Genomic DNA, 20,425 nt, shown 5'->3' on the forward strand with positions numbered 1-20,425 from the left:
ATAGCCTTGAAGGAAAGGAGGAGCCTTTGGAACTCACGGGCCAGTATCAGGCCATTCTAACTCTGCTAAGCCAGCTATGTAAGCTACCAAAATGAGGAAGAGATGAGCCTGCATGGTCTTTAAGATTTATCTCTCATCATTTTAAGAAGCAAATGGTAGCTTCATTAGGTATTCTTTGTTTCTTCTTAAAAATATAATAATAAAGATGTTTCAAATGGGCTTACTTTTGGCCTCAGATGCAGGGGTGTGAGTTGACTCTTACACTAACACTCTGCCTCTGATATTCTGTCTGATGCTTCATTCTAACTAAAATGGCATTTTCCAAAAGACTCATCGAGTATGCCATTGAAAACGAGGCTACAGTTAAGAAGTTTGGAAACATCAATGAATGGAATTTACCAGACTACTTTAATGAAGGACTTCTCACAAATCCTTAACCTGCTAAAGAGCGTTTCACATCTCCATTTGTGGGAAAGTGTATGCCATTTCCCATTTGTTCCTGTAACTCTTTAACCATGAGACCTTAGAAGAAACTCCTGAAAACACTTCTCACAAATATATTCTAAGAAACTGCTACTTTATAGAGTCAGTCTTTTTATACTTCAGTATGAGTTTTTCCATTTAGATGGATTGTTATTTTCAGTATTGAGTGCCTTCTTGCCCAGAATTCTGTCAGCAGTAAGTATATTTAAGCTGTAGGAAGTGAAGCTTCTGTTCATTGTCTGGTACAAAAGACTGATGCATTAATAGATTGTGCATTTGTGCTTTCCACAGTCCTGTGAGTTGAACTTTCCAGTTGTATTCACACACTGGGCTTTATTTCATTAAATCTAATTCTTCTTTTCTATAATAGCCATTAGTGTGTTTTCCTAGATACTTATTCTGCATCCTTTTAAATCTCTAATCATTGTGAAGACTTTCTAGAATTTTAACCATCCTTCATAAGATGTAGTATCAAGAGCTTCTTCTCTGGATATATGTTCAGTTTGTTGATTGTGCCTACTTGGAAGAATGCTTATCTCGAACTGCTGTTAGTATACATGCTATACATGTAGTTTCTATCTTAAAGGTCTGCCTTGTTTTATATGTGATATTTCTTTTAAGGTAGATGGTCTTTGATTGTATTTGGCCATGCCTTCATAGTGTTGACTTATATGAAGTTTATAGTTATATAGAATTACTTAAGCCTTTTCACATATTTAGTACACTATGCTGTTAAGTATTTGTTCATGTGGACTTCTTTTAGGCACAAGTGCAGAACTTTCTAACTGTGCTTATTGAATTTAAACATACTTGTTTCTTTTCCTGTTGTTTAACTCTTTTGTTATCTAGAATATGGCTTACAATTAATTAGCCCTAATTTCTAGCTTCATACGCTTTATGAATTGGGCATTTCTATATTTTTATGTACCTTTGGGGAGAATTTATTTAGAAAAGACTAATAACTAATCTTCTTCATATTTGTAATTATTCTGGTGATCAGTTCATTTTTAGTCTCTGACAATTCAGTGACAAATACATTTAACTGTATGATCTTTAAGTTTGGTTTCTCCATATTTTCTTTAACAATATTATACGAGATTTTGCTAAATTCTTTGCTCAATTCAAGATAAGCCCTATAAATAGCCACTTTTTCCCCCCAGATAACAGAGATCATTTGCTTTAATTATTGAATATACTTGGTTCCGTACCATTATCAATGTGGGAAAGCACTGATTGTTTTTTTCCAAAATTGATTTTAAAATAGTCTGGTGGCTTCGAAAGGCATACTAGTAATTTAAAATAACCTCCTTGGAGGTAGCTTAAATTAGACTCATATGTCAACAATAGGGTGGTATATAGGAACTCTATATTTTGTGCACAATTTTTCTGTAAACCTAAAACTCCTTTAAAAAAATTAGCCTCATAAATCATGTTATAGGATTAACCATTTATATAGTATAATTTTTTAACTTTATTATACAGTGCTCAGTTTCTCATGTAAATGAATGAGAAAAATCTTAAAATGTATGCTTTAGACTAGAAGTGCAACATAAATAAAGTTTGCCTTCACAATTTGTTGAATAAATTCATATCAGGTGCTATCCCTTTTTCTAAAATAACCATACAATCATAACTAGAGATAATAAAAACTAGGTGTACTAGGTGGAATAGTGATCCCTCAACTTCATGTCCACCAGAACTTTGTACTGGCATATACTTTCCTTTCAGTTATTTCCCCATTAAAAGTTATTTTAGACTTAGGTATTTGCCTTTCCTGCGTATTTTACAGGGAGAGTAAAAATATTTAAAAATTCAAAGGCATAATTCTTTAAATACAAGTTATGATAACTCTTCAACTCTGGAATGGGCTGATTCAGAAGTAATCAGTAGAGGGTTGAAAACCATCAGAGGTGCCAGTCCAGGGTGGGAAATGATCAGGAGTAGCAAAGCTGGCAAGCAGAAGATGACTGAGAGCAATATTCAACATAGGCTTTGAACACCATTGCTGGCTTTTTATTTCTTGGAAACATGCAGGATGTAGTGGGAATGCTAGTTTCATTTAAAAAGATCAGCCCATATGAGATACCTTATTCAAAATTGAAATCTATTTTCATATAAAGAAACAAGTTTGCCTTATGCTGTGTTAAGTCCCTACAAATTGATCATCATGGGAGGAGAAGGATCTTGAATTTTTGTGAATATATTTGGGAAGTCAGTGGTTTTGAAAATTGGTGGAAAGGCATCTTCTTCCAATGTCCTGATGATGAGAAAAAAAATCCTGTCTTGTTGCTTTATCTATTCTTTAGTCCTAAGGAAGTTTTCTGTTAAACCCATGCATTTTATATGCTCAGAGCTTTAGAGGTACAAGCACATAGTTTCAGGGTTAAAGTATTTCCCATAACAATTATAATTGATTGTTTCTTCCATTGAATTAGTGGCAATTTCCTTCAATTTGAAGAACTAGCTAAATGACCTTGGACACGTGATATAAGTTTTCCTGACCCTGGATTCTCCATTTGTAAAATGTGTAAGTCAGTTCTATATTAAAGCCTCTTTGGGATGGAGAAGATAGAGAAATAGAAGTTGCCCAAGCTGATGATGCCTTCATTCATCTCTCATTCTTTGACAGTGGAAACTCCACAACTGAGCCTGCTTTTTTCCCTTTCTTTCCTCTACATATGTGACCACAAATTTTGTCTGTACTATTATTTCCTTTTTTTATTGAGAAAAGAAAAACTATTACAGTTCAGAGAGGGAACTGCACTTTACTCAGATACTTTAATGAAGTAGAAGATAAGGTGACAACTAGCATCCATCACAGTAAGGCTAAGGAAAACATTAAGCCTTTCACTATAGCAGGGCTCGTGTACCCTTTTTACTCTATCATTTTCTCTTTCTTCCTTCTTCTCCCCTGAGCTGTCATTCCAATGGCTTTGATAGAGTGAGAAATATGACTTTTAAAAGCAGAGTTTGGCTCAATGAGTATTTTCACACAATAGGATCAGTGGAAAGGACTACACTGTTGGGAAAACTATAAAAATCAAGCCCTGGAACAGTGAGGGGGTGAGGTGGAGGAGCTCCACACTTCCCCCTGCTCCTGAATGTTGCTTTCTCTTTTTCTCATACAATTGTAGATCTGGAAGGCACTCAAAAAGGAATAAAGTTACCAAAGCAGGTCTGTAGATTTTTAAAAAATCATTATTTGTAAAAAAAAAAAAATCATGCAAATTATTTTGCAGACCTCCAAAATAGGTTATGGAATGATGAAATATGTCTTTTTTGGTAAAAACATTACATTAGATAAAGCTGTAAGAATTGATCTTCATCACAAGTTGTAAACCAAATCTTTCTATTTAAAGAGATCAATACATTTGTCTTTCTCTATTATAGGTTTTTTTAAGGCTTTATGTGTGCTTTAAAGTACACCTAGTAACATTCTTGACTATGAATCTTCTTTTAATTACCTTAGGTAAACTCATAACGAAGCATTTAAAAATTATGTGAGCAAGACCTAACTGAATGCCTTTGTGCCAAAAGTCCTTAAAGAATAAGATAAAACTAGTAGCAATCTTTCCATCTGAAATGGGCCCCATTTACTGTATGTGTCCTCTAAACATATACAAGTGTGCATATTCAGTTGGAGAATAAATGGGTATATGGTATCAAGTAGGAGAGCATGTATTTCTTTTTTAGTGATGTTGGAGGAGATTCAGTCTAGACACTTGACTTCATACAGTGAGCAATTCTTTGAAATTTGAGCATTATTTACCGAACCTAATACATCCTGTGACACGGAATCATGTGGCATGTGCAGCAAACATGTAACACCAATCTGTTAATGGAGGCCCATCATACCCAGTTCATGCTAACCAGGCTCTTTTTTTAATGTGGAAATGTTTATGACACTAAATACTTTTCACTTGAAACATTGTTTTGAGTTTTATTGTTTAGACTTAGACATTCTTTGGGAAAATATGAAGTTTCAGAAAACAATGTCTCTTTAAAATTGTGTAGGTTGGAAAAACAAAGCTATTTTATACTTCTGCCACCCATCTCTCCTCATCCCCCCCCCCCCTTTTTTTGGTGTGCTGTATGGCAGGGTCATATTTCATTCTTTTTTTCATTCTTTTTCTATGTAAGTATCCTGTTACTGCGGCACCACTCATTGGAATTTTGTTTGTTTTTCTGTTTGTTTTTGTTGTGTTTTTTGTTTGTTTGTTTGGGCCAGGAATTCAAGCCAGGTCTCCCATATGGCAGGTGAGAATTCTATCACTGAACTATCCTCACACCCCATCCCTTCATTCCTTTTTTAATGAAAGAAACAACTTTATATGTGTAATGAAGAGAAGCATACACTAATTTCATGGAATTGCCATGGAAAATTTTTAATAAATAAATTTATTTTGCATATATATTAGTTCAAACAGTATAATACTGCATAACAAACTAGCTGAAAACTTAGTGACTTAAAACTACATTTATTATCTCTCAGCCTCTCTGGTTCAGAAAACCAGACATGACTTGGTTGGGGGCTCTACTCTGGGTCTCTTAGAAGCTAGCAGCCATCACCAGGCTCTTCTGGGAATGGCCTGCTCCTTTGGTCATTCATCTGGTTAGTGCCATGACTCATCTCCTCCTGGGCTGTTGCACTGTGGCTTTAGTTCTTCATCAACCGTTGGCTGGAGGCTTTTCTCTGTTCTTTGTGGTGTGGGCTTCTCCATAAATCTTCTCACATCATCAGACAAGCAAGCAAGTGGCAGAAGAGAGTGCCTTCAGGAGGAGAGACTCTCAAGACAGATGTCGCAGGCTTTGCCACATACCTTCATTTTATTCTAGGCATTAGAAGCAAGTCACTAGGTTCCACCCACACTCAAGGAAAGTAATTACACAGGGCATGAATACCAGGGTGTGGGGGTCATTGGGAGACATGTCATGTACTGTCTACCATAGTAAAACCAGCAGTGCTGACATTGTAGACTAAATGCTATATTTCTTCCTCCCCACCCCCATCACATAAGTAGGGCTAAAAGTGAAAAACATACACACAGAATATTATATGCATATATATATGCACATATACATATATGTATGTGTATATATATATTTTTTTCTGGGCAGTAGCTGGAGGAGGTATAGCAGGGCAGTGTAGAGCCAAAGAAGAGGGAACTTATTTTGCGTTATCTGTACAATTGTTTGTAAAGAATTTGATTTGAGTCATATTCATATCAACCACATGAGTGCAATTAGTGTCTTATTTTCTGATTTTTAGTTTTATTGAGGAGGGGAATTATAAGAATGAGTGCAGATATGTGGACAGAATATTAAAGTAGGCATTTTCAGCTGTATCTTTCAGTTTTTGATCTTCTACTATCTGTGTCAGTCAAGTCACTTAAATTTATGTCTATGTACTGCATTATAAAATGTCCATATTCTTTTAGATACTAACCTTAAATTAAAAAAAAAACAATTTTCAGTTTAAATCATGCATTTAAAAAATAAATTCTCAAAAGACATAGCTCATTATACAGTGTTTTAGTTTCATATGCTTTAACCTAAAAGTTTGCATTTTAAACTTCCTTTCAAATCTTTCCATTCACTTCCAAGCTTGTTCACCCAGTTATTTTCTGTATGTCAGAAGCCTATTCAGTACTCCACCTGTATTGGACACCAGGGGTGAGTACAAACTTCAAACAAGGTTTCATTCCTCTTGAAACTTATAGCCTCATAGATGATACATTTTAGTAACTTGGCATATGTTTTAAATACAATTCCCAAGACTGGGTTATATATAGATATTCTCTTTCTTTTTCTGTCAACTTTTTAAGATGAATTAGCTGTAGAGGGTTTTCTTTAATAAAGGTGGCTAGACAATGGTCATTGAAAGAGTTCAGAGGAGAGCGGGCTTGGCTTGTTAACTCCACTTGCCAAGCCATGTCACCCAATAAATAGCAACTACTGTGTGGCATGTAGAGATCTATAGTACTTTTATTATATAATAATGCTATCCTGAAGAATTTTTATAAGAAGTTGTGAGAAAAGATCAGAATGAGAAAGTCATTACAAAGTGGGAAAATTAATGCATTATCTTGAAGTTATTGAGCTATGTATTAGCACATTTTGTGTATCTAATGTATCATAACATTTCCAATTACATATGTAGTTGGATTTCATTGCATAACTATTAACCGAGCAAAAACAGTGAAAGTAGTTTTAAATATATAGTATAGAATATTGGGAATTCTTTTAATAGACTTAGGACAAAATATCATTAAATTGGCAGATATATACAAAACCAAGATATTGTAATAATCAAAGTAATGAATTACTTAAACATACTTAGTATTATCCCTTATCTATTATTTATTTTAAATAAATTCATAGCACAATAATAAGAAATATATGTCATGAGCATTACACATTACATTTACTTATTTGGAAGTTGTCAGTTGTTTTTAAATCCTCTGTTCCTGTCCCTAAGTCTACCACATATTTTATCATTTGTCTTCTATTTTGCTCTTTCTTTTCCAACATGCCCTCACTTCCCAATGTCTACAGAAGGATGTGATATTCAAATGCATTTTAATATTAAAGACCACATGTATCCTTTGACATGGATATAGTGTCAAGAGAGAAAACAGTTTTTTGTCTTTCTTGTTTTGTTTTATTTTATGTGTATAAGACTTCATCACTGTCCCAATCATGTCATAACAGAACATAACATTTTGATGCTATTTTAATTCTCCTTTATCTTATAATTATGGGTTATATTAATTTGGGAAGACATGTTTATAGGTCTGTTATATTATTCCAATTCAGGATAGTATATGCAGTATTACAAAATAATTGTTATAAAATTGTGATATTGCATTTGAGAAGGTTGAACCTCATTTTGTTAAATGCATTTAACCTAGAAAGTTTTCGGAAGAGTTTACAGAAGGCAGAGTTTCTATAGCCATATGCTATAGCAAGTCAAGAGGATGAGAACTAACCAGAAGCCAGAGAATCTGACATCTGGGTTTCTACTGGTAATCTTCAAGGAAGATATTTTTGTGAACTTAAGACATGGAAAAATATCACTGGGTGTTGTCTGATTTCCTTTAAACTCTTTCCCTAGTAAAACTCCTGCTCTATTACTAATGTCAATGAAAAATTGAAAATAGGATTTAAGTTCAATTTTTGTTCAATTTCTGCTGTTTAATAGTAAAATATAGGTACCACAAACAGGTTGGTGGACAAAACTGAGTAATTAGTTCCTGGAAAACTGAGAATTTTCTAATGTATATGGCATCATTCCAGCCCTTTGAAATAAAATGTGTTATATATATATATATATATATATATACTGCTTGCAGCGGTTTTATATAGACTTTCTTTAAATAGCATTTAAAGGAGGGGAATATCTTTCTCTTTTTATTTCATTTTATGGAACACTAATTCTCCAAACTGCAGAAGCAGCTGTACAAAGAGGTTTAAAACTGTAGGGTTTAACTGAATCAAGTAGAGAATAGCATACACATACTGGGGGACTTGAAAGGTTGTAGCAGGCTGGGAAGTGAAACTAGATAGGAGAAATGTGGAGGTAAAATGATTGTTTTAGGATTTGAAAACAAATTTTCAAACTGTTCCAAGTTTGAAATATTGGGGGCCTGTTGGTGGCCTATTGGCTCTTGAATATTATGTTATTGAAATCAAGGATAACTGATTTCCAAAATCAGGTGCTATCTAAGGGCCGATTTCCTTATATATTGTTCTCCATGTTTAGTGCTTAGAAAAAATAATCAGTTAAAAAATTAGAAATGTGTTCATTGTCTCTTTCGAGAATCCTATCAGCATTTATGATTATGATCACAATGGAAATATAAAGGTACCATCTCCATTGAGAATCAGAGAAAAATGAGTGTTGTTTGGTGTGTAGGTTTGTCTATTAAAAAATGATGTGGTTTATTAGTTTTACGTCTACTTCATTACTCAATTTTGACAAGTGGTAAGGAAATATATTTTAATTAAGTTTCAGCATCCTCTTAGTGAGTATGGAGTGACAGTTATAAACCAATACTATTAGAAAATGAATTGGTTCAATAACAAACATCCACAGTAACTTCTATTGGAATCATGTGTTTTAAGGACAGAACAACACAGGTGTCATACAAAGACTCCATCATTCTTAATATACCTATCTCATTGTTTATATTTTGCATGTTTTTAATGACTCCATCATGCAATAACCCTATATCAAGAAGAATATAAGGGATTACCTTTAAAAGGAGTACCACAGTTTTTTCAACTAAAATTTTATACAGTAACCTTTTGATTTTTTGCTGTTTTTTTTTTTCCAAAACTTACAGCTCCAAATGTGTATTTATGCCCCAAAGGCTTCAAATTATTAAAATTAACAACTAGGCCACAGATCTTATGTATGAACACATTGTTCAAAAAAGGGGTTCAGGAATACAAAAAAAAATAAATGCTTACTTTTCAGCATGTTTAATTTTTTAAATTGTTTATCAGAAAGACATTTTTATTAGAATTCTTTAAATTAAGATGTAAAGTAAGGAAGTTTAACTCTTTGTTCATAGACTTGCAAGCTACAATTGAGGGAATGAAATGTATTAAACTAGGGACCACTAAGTTAATCTATATACTGCTCCTTGGTATGTCCTTACATTCAGTTTGCAGGTTTGAGCCAATTTTGCACTCCATTCTTATTATAAAGTGAGGTAGCAAAAATAACATTTTGTGCCTCTAGTGAGAATATGCTGTTGTGAAAAGATGCCAATTACCAAATACCAAACTAAATACAGAATTCTGTTGTTTCATATATGAATATATACATTTGTGGTTTTATAATGCCACCTGCATTATACTATGTATCTTCCGTTTCTTGTGGAAAGTCAGGTTGTTTCTTGCTTGTCTGCTGCTTAAGTATCTTAGGTAGATTGACCCCATCTGCTTAGTTTTGAATTTTAAGTAAAATTAATGAGTTTTACTAAATATAGTAGGATTCAAATTTAATTGTGCCTTATTCTCCACCACCTAATCCCTTTTTCCCTTTATTAAACTCCTGACTTCATATTTAAGATGTTTTGATGCAATTAAAGGATATGGGCTCTTCAGGTAGGGTGATCTTTTTTTTTTTTCTTTTTGATTTAAGAAAGCTCAGCTTTAGTACAGACTTACTATTTTCCTGACCCTCATAAAAAGAAATACATGAAGGGCCTAATTAAGAGGTTGATACAAATCTGGTTACAAAATTCTCACGTCAGATTGTACAGAGGAAAGGCTTGATCCATAAATATAACTTTTTAGATGAAAAGCTTATATAATTTTTCCAAAATAGCCTGCTCAAAGAGCAGAAATTAAAACTTCAGTAACAAATTTTTCTGAACCTTGATAGCAATTTCAATAATGAAGACACTGTGTTTAGCCTAAAATTTACCAGTTTAAGCAACTGTGTAAACACAGTTTGAGAGGGTGGGCCACGGTGGCTCAGCAGGCAAGAATGCTTGCTTACCATGCCAGAGAACCTGGGTTCGATTCCCGGTGCCTGGCCATGTTAAAAAAAAAAAAAAAAGGAAAGAAAAAAAAACACAGTTTGAGGAGGGGAGTTTAGTAGTTTCAACCAATGGCTTGGCCAATATAATTTCAGAATGACTTATTTATGTATTCTAAAATCATGTCTTCTGTATTGTGGTTTCTGTTTTACTCATAAACTGAGCCATGAAAACAACATGAAGAGAACACAGATTTTCTCCCCAAACATACTTTCTCAGTCAAATAAAGAACAGCTAAATGCTTTCTTTCTATGCTTTTATTTCAGTTTTTGAGTATGTACATGCATTCACATGACTAAAAATACAAATAGTGTAAATATATTCACAAGAAGAAATCTCCCACAGACATACAATATTATTAGTCTCATGTATTTTTCTACAGCTGCTTTAAATGTATACATACTAGTGCATAATTATTCCAATTTACATAATTTTTAAACCCAAAGTATGGCATACTATATATAACCTCCGAATTATACTTTTATACTTTTAAAGTATATTGTGCATTTTAAAATATTAGTACCTAGAAACTTCCTCACTTCTTGTTATTGCATAGTATTCCATTTATGTATGGGACAAGGCTATGTGAAATAGTCCCTTAAAATTGGTGATGTTGATTGTTTCTAGTATTTTACTTTTAAACATTGCTATAATAAATAAACTTTATATGTATCTTTTCTCATTTGTGGCATATATCTGAGGTACAATTGAAGTGGAATTGCTAGGTGAAAAGGAATGTGCATTTGTAAATTTGGTAGCTGTTGCCAAATTGCCCTCCATAGAAATTATACCAAACTATATCCCACCTGTTATATCTGAGTGCCAGTTTCCCCACCCTTGCCAGACTAGCAGGAAAAAAAAAGTATATCTGAGGTTTTAATTTGCATTCCTATTATGTGTGAGGTTGAATAACTGTTCATATATTTAATGGCCATTTGTATTTTATTTTCTGTGAATTTTCATTGGTGATTTTTACCTTTTTGTATTAGGTGGTTGATTTTTCTCAGAACAATTTTTAGGATATATATATATATATTTATTTATTTATTCACACATATACATACATGCACACAGTTAAGACACATACTAAGAAATTAGTCCTTTATCTTCAATATATTTTATACTTTTTCTTGTTTATCATTTTTCTTTTTAATGTGTTATGATGATTGTTGCCATGCAAAACATTTTAATATTTGTAAATCCAAATTTATCATTAAACTGTCCTCCAAGAGATTTGGATTTTGCATCAAAATTTGAAAGTCCCTCTCTATTCGAGATTAAAAAATAATTCTCCCATGATGTTCTAGCCATTCAGTGTGTCACTTTTTACCTTTATGACTAGGATTCATTTGGAATTTTTCCAGTATACGATCAATTATTTTCCCTATAGGTAGTCAATTTTCCCAACACCTCTTTACAAGATAATGAAACTTTTCTACATTGATTTGAGGTGGCATTTTATCATATAATGAATACCTTCATATATTTTTATTTCTGTATAGACGTTTGCTATTTCTCATTTATGTGCATATTTATTCTTGCTCCATTACAATGTTTTAATTGGGTTATGATATGTTACAATATATATTAGACTACCGCTTACCCTTTTTTTGTAAGAATTTTTTTCTAATCAGGAATGTTGGTTAGATTATTTTATAGCTTTACAACATTTCTTAATTTTTTGGTATCTTTAATTCCTAAGTATATTCCTTTTTGATTTTGGGTGATTATTCTTTTAACATATTGTTTTAGTTTGCCCTAGCTGACAAAATGCAATATACCAAAAATGGTTGGCTTTTACAATGGAGATTTATTAACTTACAAGTTTACAGTTCTGAGGTTGTGAAATAGCCCAAATCGAGCTATCAACAGGTGATGCTTTCTCTCCAAAGACCAGCTAGTGGCAGTCTGGGACTCATCTGTTCCTTGTCAAGGCACGTGGCTGGTGTTTACTGGTCCTCCCCTCTTGGGTTTTCTTGCTCTCAGTTTCTGGCTGCTTATCTCTCAGCTTCTCTTTGTGCTTCTCTGAATTTCATCTCTTACATAAGTGGCAGCCACCTTAGGATATCTTAAGATAACTTATCAGTCAACTAAGCTGTTTTGCAAAAAAATTCAAAATAAAATCACAAGACTTTTTAAAAAAATGTAAGAAGCATGTACATTTAAATTCCTAGTATTGTGAAAGCTCAATAAATTGGCATATCATCAATTCCCTAAAACAACAATGCAAACCACAAAGACACCTGGGGCATACCTCAACTGAAATCACCTAATCAAAAGGTCTCACCCAATATAGGTCCACACCACAGGAATGGATTATCTCTAAAGCATGATTTTTTCTGGGGTACATACAGCTTCAAACCATCACATATACTATTGAGTGTTATTCACTAGCTTCTTTAATACTCAGATGCCTTTATCTGTTTCATATGCTGTTTGGTCTATAGTATTTGGGGTCGGGTTGCATGAGTGTATGTTTAATTCTGTTTCATTGTTGACTTGAATTTATTGAGTATTTTCTTGTACCTACCGATACATCTCTAGAAAGCAAGCTGGAAGATATATGCAGTTGAACATTTTAATATCTGAATATTGTAAAAATTATTACAATGCAAAATTTCTATCATATGCATCATCATATTTAATTGAGCAATACTTTGAGTAATTAATATCATTACTATAGTATTTTATGGGTGAAGCAAGAGGCTCAGAGTTGTTAATTAGCCTGTTCAATTCACACAGTGTGCCATAAAGCCAGAGTACAGGCCTATTACAGAAAGAAATTTTAACAAGAAGGGGTCTGTTAAGAATAAATAATTCTCCCATAATATTTAGTCCTCACTGTGTTTGTCCTGTTTCTGCATGTGTGAAGACTTCTTAAAATGAATGCAGAGATTTCTAATATGATGAGTTTAGGATGTTGTTGCCAATTTTTCTGTTTTTCTGTACCTTGATGTCACTTTAAAGGAGAAAGGAGGCATATTAGCATGGCCTTTCACTATCTTCAACCAATAGTTTTTCTGATATTTGTTGATTTCATTAATTTAATGTCCTGTAGTCTCATTTCTCTAATGTCTTGATTCTTGCAGGAAAAGACTTTACCTTCCTCCTTAAGTTATCTCTTAGAAGGATGATGAGCTCTTAGATACCTCTAAACAACTCTATTTACTCTTTTTCTATTTTATATATTCATTATTCTGCTTATTCCTATTGTAAAGTTTTCCTCAAAGCATCATGGCTGAGTATAACTTAAAAATGTCTATTCATTTTTAAAAAGAAGTTCAAAGAAAATCGAGTTTTTACTTGTATTTTGGGTCCTTGATATTAAATTTAAGCATTGCTTTATGCAGGGAAAATGGATTTATTTCCTTGGTTATTATTGGAATTAGTTTTTTATTTTCTGTTTCTGGGGGAGGAAATGTACTCATTCTGTACATTAATAACTTAAACTCATTAAATGTTGTGTTTTTCTTCATCTCCTCTTCTTTCAGCTTAAAAGATGCAAGCTAATCATTTTAATTAAATTATTTTGCAACAAATTTGATTTCTAAATGTGTATGTGTTGAAATTATTTGTCTGCATTCTTGGATAGAGTTAGCATAAGAATAGTGATAGAAAAAAGTTTAGGAAAAAAAGCAGAAACAAATGACCAAGAATAAGATCCCTTTTTGATTTTCAGCCCTAACTCTTTTTGTTTGTTTGTTTTCATTTTAATTTATTCTGTGTAGTTTAAAGTGAAAGTTAAAACATCACACAGACAAACCACAAAAGCTTTAGATATAGTACTAAGTGTTTTAAAGCAAAAACAAGGGAGAGGTAAATGATCATTTTACAAACATTCCTCATCTCTCATTTACATCTTGTTACACAAAGATATTATTAACACACACAAGTCTAATTCTTTATCAAGATAAGTAACAAGATAACAATGCATTATAGCACAGCATAGAATGTTTCCTTTAAGAAATTCCAGTAGCACTATTTGTTGAATGCTTATGCTTAGGACTGACTTGGAGGGTAAATGTTAAAACATTCTTCATTAAAAAGGCAATACATGGACACTAACAAATGGGAAATATAACTTTTATTAGTATAAAATAAAATGCTACTCTTTACGCTTTAAGTTAAAAACTGTAGGACACTTTAAAAGTAGATGATAAAGGTGCTTTAATTCTAGGGCCTTTGACAAAGCACTACTTTACGAGTTGTTTGAAAGTCTATAACCTTTGTGTACTGCTTATTGGCTTTTTTGGGAGGTGGGGTGAGGTGTGGAGGGGTGCACAGGCCAGAATCAAGGCCGGGTCTCCTGCCTGGCAAGCAAGAAGCTCATCGTCAGTATTAACTCTTGATGAATCTTGAGCAAAACTTTTTTTGATATCTGGGTACTGAATGTTTCTGTTTCAGGTTTCTGCATGTTTTCTCACATTATCATGTGAGCATTCATTGTCTTTGTGGTTTGCATTGTTGCTTTAGGGAATTGATGATATGCCAATTTATTGAGCTTTCACAATACTAGGAATTTAAATGCACGTGCTTCTTACATTTTTTTAAAAAGTCTTGTGATTTTATTTTGATTTTTTTTGCAAAACAGCTTAGTTGACTGATAAGTTATCTTAAGATATCCTAAGGTGGCTGCCACTTGAATAATTTTATGTGCCTAGGAATCACATTAGGCATCAACTTACATATTTAATTTAATTTATATATGCAGAATCCTTTTACAATTGCCTAAATATTTAGAATTTGTAAAATCTGCATGCCCTGCAGAAAATATTTAATTTAGGTCATGAATATAGTATTTATAGATGATCATTTAAAATGCTAATATTATTATTAAATAATATTCCAATGTAAAAATATTTGAAATACTATATTTTAGATTTAACATTTCCAGTTTCTAGTGTAAGAGAATGCCCTACAAGTTCTATAACATTTAACAACGTATAATTATGCTGAAGCATGAATTTGAATCACTTTAAGAAATGTCTCTTATTGAATGTGCAAGCCTAGCCAGTTTGCTTTTGCATATGAACTCATGTGAGGTGTTATAAATTCATTTGTAGGAAAAAGTGTCCATAGAAGGAAAGCTAGCTGCTAATACTTCTTTTGGAAATTTACAAATCTTAAGATGATGATTTTGGAAAAAGTTTGAGTGGGATGTCAGATTGATCAATGGCTTACGCCAGTGAAATTTATGGAATTCTAGAACTAGACACACTATTAGTGAATCTGCCATAGTGAATTCTCTAGCCAGTGCAAAAACACTTATTGAAGTGAAAGAGAAGCCTTTACTGAGTTTAAAGAGAAGATAAGTTATGGTTTGAACCATATGCATAGGAAAAATGCACTTGTACATGGAAATGTGATGCAGGAGAATTTTATTTTAATGTTAATAAAAGTGATTTTAGTTTTTGTTGATGAAACTAGTAGAAGACGTAAGAACATCAGTTAAATGCTTACTTGTTTTATTGGGAAATTTTATGCTATGATGCTCTTCTGGGTTAAAAAAAAAAGCTGAAGTTTTGGACATTATCAAAGCCACTGCTGTACATTAGAAATAATTCAATTGAAAAATGCTAATTTTCAATAGAAAGTAAAATATTCTTAATTTGATATCTAAAGATCTGAAGAAGAAAAGCTTTCCTGAATTGTAATTTTGTTTTTTTTTTTCATAATAAGTAACACTAAGAGATGTAGGTATCTCCTTTTTTAATTTAACTTTTTGAGGGAAAATATATTCACATGACTTTAAATGAAATTGTATACAATGATACTCACTAGTAAGTCTCCTGCCACTGTGCTCCCGACAGCCTAGTCCCTACCCCCACCTCAACAGTAGCCTCTGTTATTCCCAGGTGTGTGATTTAATTTCATAACTAGATCTTCCTTTCTGTGCCCTCAAGCTCTCTTTAAATTCACAATGGTGTATTCATGATGTAGGTGTGTCACATCATATTTACCTTATAATGTTTGACCTGGGGTTGGCTAGGTTTTTTACTTTTTTCATAAGGGTTTCCCAACTGTGTTGTCAGATGAACAAAGTGCCTGTTGTGTTTCACTAAAACCTAATTTTCTGCATTTGCATTATCAACAAGATGGGCTTTTTCTGTATATTAAAACAATACATATTATTATAAGTTATAGAAAGACACATTACTATGGAAATAGTAGCAAAACCCTAAGAGTAATCTAGGTGGCTTCCATATCTCTGCTCTTCAAAGAAAATGAAACAGTGATTGCTGCTTTTGAGACAAAAAATTTGATGTGAGGGGAACAGATCTTCCCACCTGATTTTGGCTATAATTGAATCCTGGAATTCCGGAGTCTGAAAGCAGAGTGACTGCAAAATACTCAGGTTTGCGCCTCTAAAAATCAGAAATTCAGTCAGCCACATTATTTGGAAAACCACCACATTTGTCCTGAAAGTTCTTGTGTCAGCATCTGCAGCATTTCTTCTGCCATTCTAGTTTAAGATAGTCCATTAACATTCATCACATATCTTATTTTCTTCTTTTGTAAATACCTATTTAAGTGAAGCTGCTAAAGTAAGAGTATTTGCTAAAATCAGCAGTTCATAGCAGTTCTGTGCCACGCACTTTCATGTACACTCTCATTGAAACTTCAGAGCAATCCTGTAAAGCAGATGTTAATAACTCTACCATATACAGGTAAGGAATCCACACCCAGAAGTTGAGGTAATTTCTCACATCAGAAACCACTAAATAGCTGAGCTGGATTTTGATCCTAAATGGACTGCCATGCTCAAGGACATGCTCAGTGAGGATTCAGTAAACAGCTTTTTCAATTAAAACAAAATGTTTTTTTACATGTGTGTGTGCATATGTACAAGTATATATGTATGTGCATATGTAAGTATATATGTATACATATTCATATGTATACACATACATACATACAAAATATGAAAGTCATGTTACATTTTTGCATACACATACATGCATACAAATATGAAAGCCATGTTACATTTAGTGCAAATTGTACATGAAAAAGCCATGTACATTTTGCATGTTACATTTTACTTGGAAGTGCTGATTTATTTTAAAAATCCAGTTAGTTTATATTTTCATTTAACAGCATTTGGCATATGGGAGACAATTGGATGAAATAGTCTGGAAGTGCATAACACCAGGTTTAAATGAAATATTATAAGAACTGTATTATTGTCAAAGCCAGTGAGGTAACCAGGTAAATAAGTATTATTTAAATGCATAAATTTATATAGAATTGGTATGTTATTTTTGTGAGATTATTCTCCAATACTCTCATATTTCTACACATCTTGTGAGAGAAGTACTGACTACCTATGTTATGGGCTTGTTTCATGTATATTTGTATAACCCACAACCTTGGAAGATACGGTGTTCACTCTGGACAGAAGGTATATTTATTTGCTGTCCAATATAATAAAGATAATATTTCTCTTCATGGAAAAGTTTGGGTAGGATTCCATGCAGCCTCTTTTAAAAGATTGAGGCTTCAAATGTTTGGAGTTCCTTAAGTGTGATGCCAACCTACTACATGAGTAGAACCATCTAGACCTCCTTGTTTCACCCCCTTAGATTTGGGGTCACATCTCATGAGAACATAAAGCTCTTGCTGACTACTGTGATGGGAGTAGTGAAATCTTTTGTCTCTGACCCAGAAGTCTTGTATCTTTTGCCAGCATCCAGGAAAATGTTAAAAGTTAGCTTATTAGTAACAATGTAGAGTAAAATCTCAAACCCTTCACAGTTCTTGACAGTCATTAAATAACTTATTTTGTTTTCATGTTAACTGGCTCAGAATACCTAAATAATATGTTCTATTTATTTTAATAAAGACCTTAAACTGTTTCTGTTTCTTTCTTCAATATAACATTTTGAGTAACAGCACCTATGACTTTATGAATCAGGTTCTTCAAAGAAAAAGAACCATTAGGGTGTGTGTGTGTGTGTGTGTGTGTGTGTGTGTGTGTACATTCAGAAACTTATTTTATGGCTCATGTGATTCTAGGACTGGCAAGTCCAAAATCTGTAGAGCATGCTGGTAGGTTGGAAACTTTCCTTCACTTTCATGCTGACTGTAACCCATTGGAGGAGTCCTGCCCACATTTTTGAGAGTAATCTCCTTTGTTTAAAGTAAACTGATTATAAATGATAACATCTATAAAAATAGATTCACAGCAACATTTAGGTTAGTGTTTGATTAAATAAGTGGATACTTTTAGCCTAGCCAAGTTAACCAACCATCACATTTGCTTTTCCCTGCTTTCTGGCCTCAAAAGCTTCTTATCCCTAAGAGAATATTTGACATCTTTTCAAAGATTGCTGGCAAAAACACTCATCCCCGGTCAAAGAAAGAGATATTTTCTATTATAGAAGATAAGGAAAACAGGTGGGTAAGAATGAGAGAGTTTGTTAGAAACTAAGTGACTTTTCAGAAGTTTATTTTTCTTGCTCATTTTTATTTGTTGAGTGTTCTTCCAAGCATCATCACTTTTTATTCAATTTTCTGACTGAAAGAGTTTTATTTTATGATCTGGTCTCCTCACTTTGGCTAGTTGGGATGGAATGCTACCAGGCATGGGAGTTGGAAGAACCTTTCCTTGGTTAGGAGATGTGGAAGAGGGATGAACCAAAGGAATCATGGGCATGGTTAAGTTTGTAAACCAAGAAACTTTTAGTTCCTTCTGGTGAGTGAAAGCAAGAAATGGAGCGAAAGCGTAGAGTCTGACCCATAGTTTGGCAAGACTTACTGTGCAGTATTTATTTTTTAATGAGGGGGGTTGGTGGTGCATGGTTATAGAGGGCTTGGAGAGCTGTACCTAGAGAGTGATTCCCCAATACAAAGTCATGCCAAAAGAAGAAGATTTTTTATAACAGGGAATCCACTGCCTGGCTCCATGGTGGGAAGGAAGATGCTAGGGTTGTTTTTTTGGTCATGGGCAAAAAGGGTTTTGACCACTGTACTTCCTCAGACCCTTTATTCTGGCTAGAGTGATGCTAAGCATGCCACAAATTTTGCTCAGCATCATTCTAAAAGTAGGGCTGAAGCCTTACCCTGCTCTTCTGGGAAGTGTTGCTCAGTGCAAATGGAATTGGCACTGGCTGTGGCATTATCAAGACCCAGGTAGATCGTTTCCTGGTCTGGGCTGCCTTCTTTGCCACGGAGATCTTTTGGGTAGAGACATATTTTCTGAAAGTTTTCTCTTTTCTGATACATGTAGTAACCTTTGTGTTGATAGAAAGATTGTAGCTCTATGACATGTTACTAACATGACATGATTAAAAGCTTTATAACCAAATTTAGGAAATGCTTAAGAAGTAAAGGGGTGTTGTTAAACATTATAAGGGAGCTTGAGTCTTGAAAAATAAGTACTAACAGACGTATTGAATTCTAGAGACCCATATATATGAGAGAAGAGTGTCTCTTTGGGGATGAAGTCGGAGCAATTTGGAAAACACCCTTCCTTGAGACCGTTTGCTTGGGCAGGGTAGGCTCTGTGTCCTAGAAAGAGCCAGTATGAGAGTGAGCTGCTCACCCATTTGTGGAAGCCTGTATGCATGTGTGTATCTCCCAGTCTTTTAGGACATTTGGATCAAAATCCCTCTATCCTCAGCTGAATCTGAAAGGTGTGATAGGATTCTTCCATGGCTAAGAGAAGGATTCCAGAGTAACTTAACTTAGTGTTCTCTCTGTTCCTTTCTACTTACTCTAGCTCCTCATCTGCTTGCTAATGATTTTTTTTTTTTTTTTTTGTCCTGGGTGAAAAGGATTTTAATTTCACCCACAAGGCTCAAAATGATGATCCTGGTAAAATGTTACCGTCGATATATTTCCATTTTACAGAATGGAAATATAGAGAATGTTCTGAATTTGCGGAGAGAGATGGGAGAGTCTTGCTGAAGTGAGGAAAACAATGCCATATGAATTGGCCCCGTTCACATGGAGTTGATGAACACACAGAGCAGAAGTGCCCTAAGGTATTTTTGTTCTGTAGTGTACAACAGCAGTGTGACTTTATCGGATTTATTAAGACTTTTTTTTTTTAAACAAAACTGATATTTAGCTCCTTTTATATTTATGGGATTTATACTTGAACATTTATTCAGTTTCTTCCTGAGCTTATTTAAACAGTAACTTAAAATACAGTGGAATTATTATCATGCAGTTTGTATTTTTTAACCTATGGGTATTGCATGGTTGAGTTCATCTGTGTATCACCAATTGGAAATGTAGAGTTGTATATTGAAGCAGGTGTAATTTAGAAGTAAAATAACTTTTTCTACATGCAATATGTAGAATATTAGTTCTGTAAGTTTTTAATAAGTATTTCATGAAAAATTCCCATAATTAACTTACTTGGAGAAATAGTAGGTTTCTTTATAAGG

General features: G+C 33.5%; 1 protein-coding gene across 1 annotated transcript in view; it reads left to right on the plus strand.

Annotated features, from left to right (window-relative positions):
• Positions 1-20,425, plus strand: part of CRPPA (CDP-L-ribitol pyrophosphorylase A) — a 368,112-nt gene that overhangs the window by 239,129 nt on the left and 108,558 nt on the right. The window contains exons 10-11 of the mRNA XM_077157926.1: positions 4,712-4,740; positions 6,088-6,156. Of these exons, the coding sequence (XP_077014041.1) occupies positions 4,712-4,740; positions 6,088-6,156 (98 nt within the window). The remainder of the gene's footprint in view (positions 1-4,711; positions 4,741-6,087; positions 6,157-20,425) is intronic.

The sequence above is a fragment of the Tamandua tetradactyla genome, chromosome 1 (genome assembly GCF_023851605.1).
Source record: "Tamandua tetradactyla isolate mTamTet1 chromosome 1, mTamTet1.pri, whole genome shotgun sequence".
In the NCBI taxonomy this organism is placed as follows: Eukaryota; Metazoa; Chordata; class Mammalia; order Pilosa; family Myrmecophagidae; genus Tamandua; species Tamandua tetradactyla.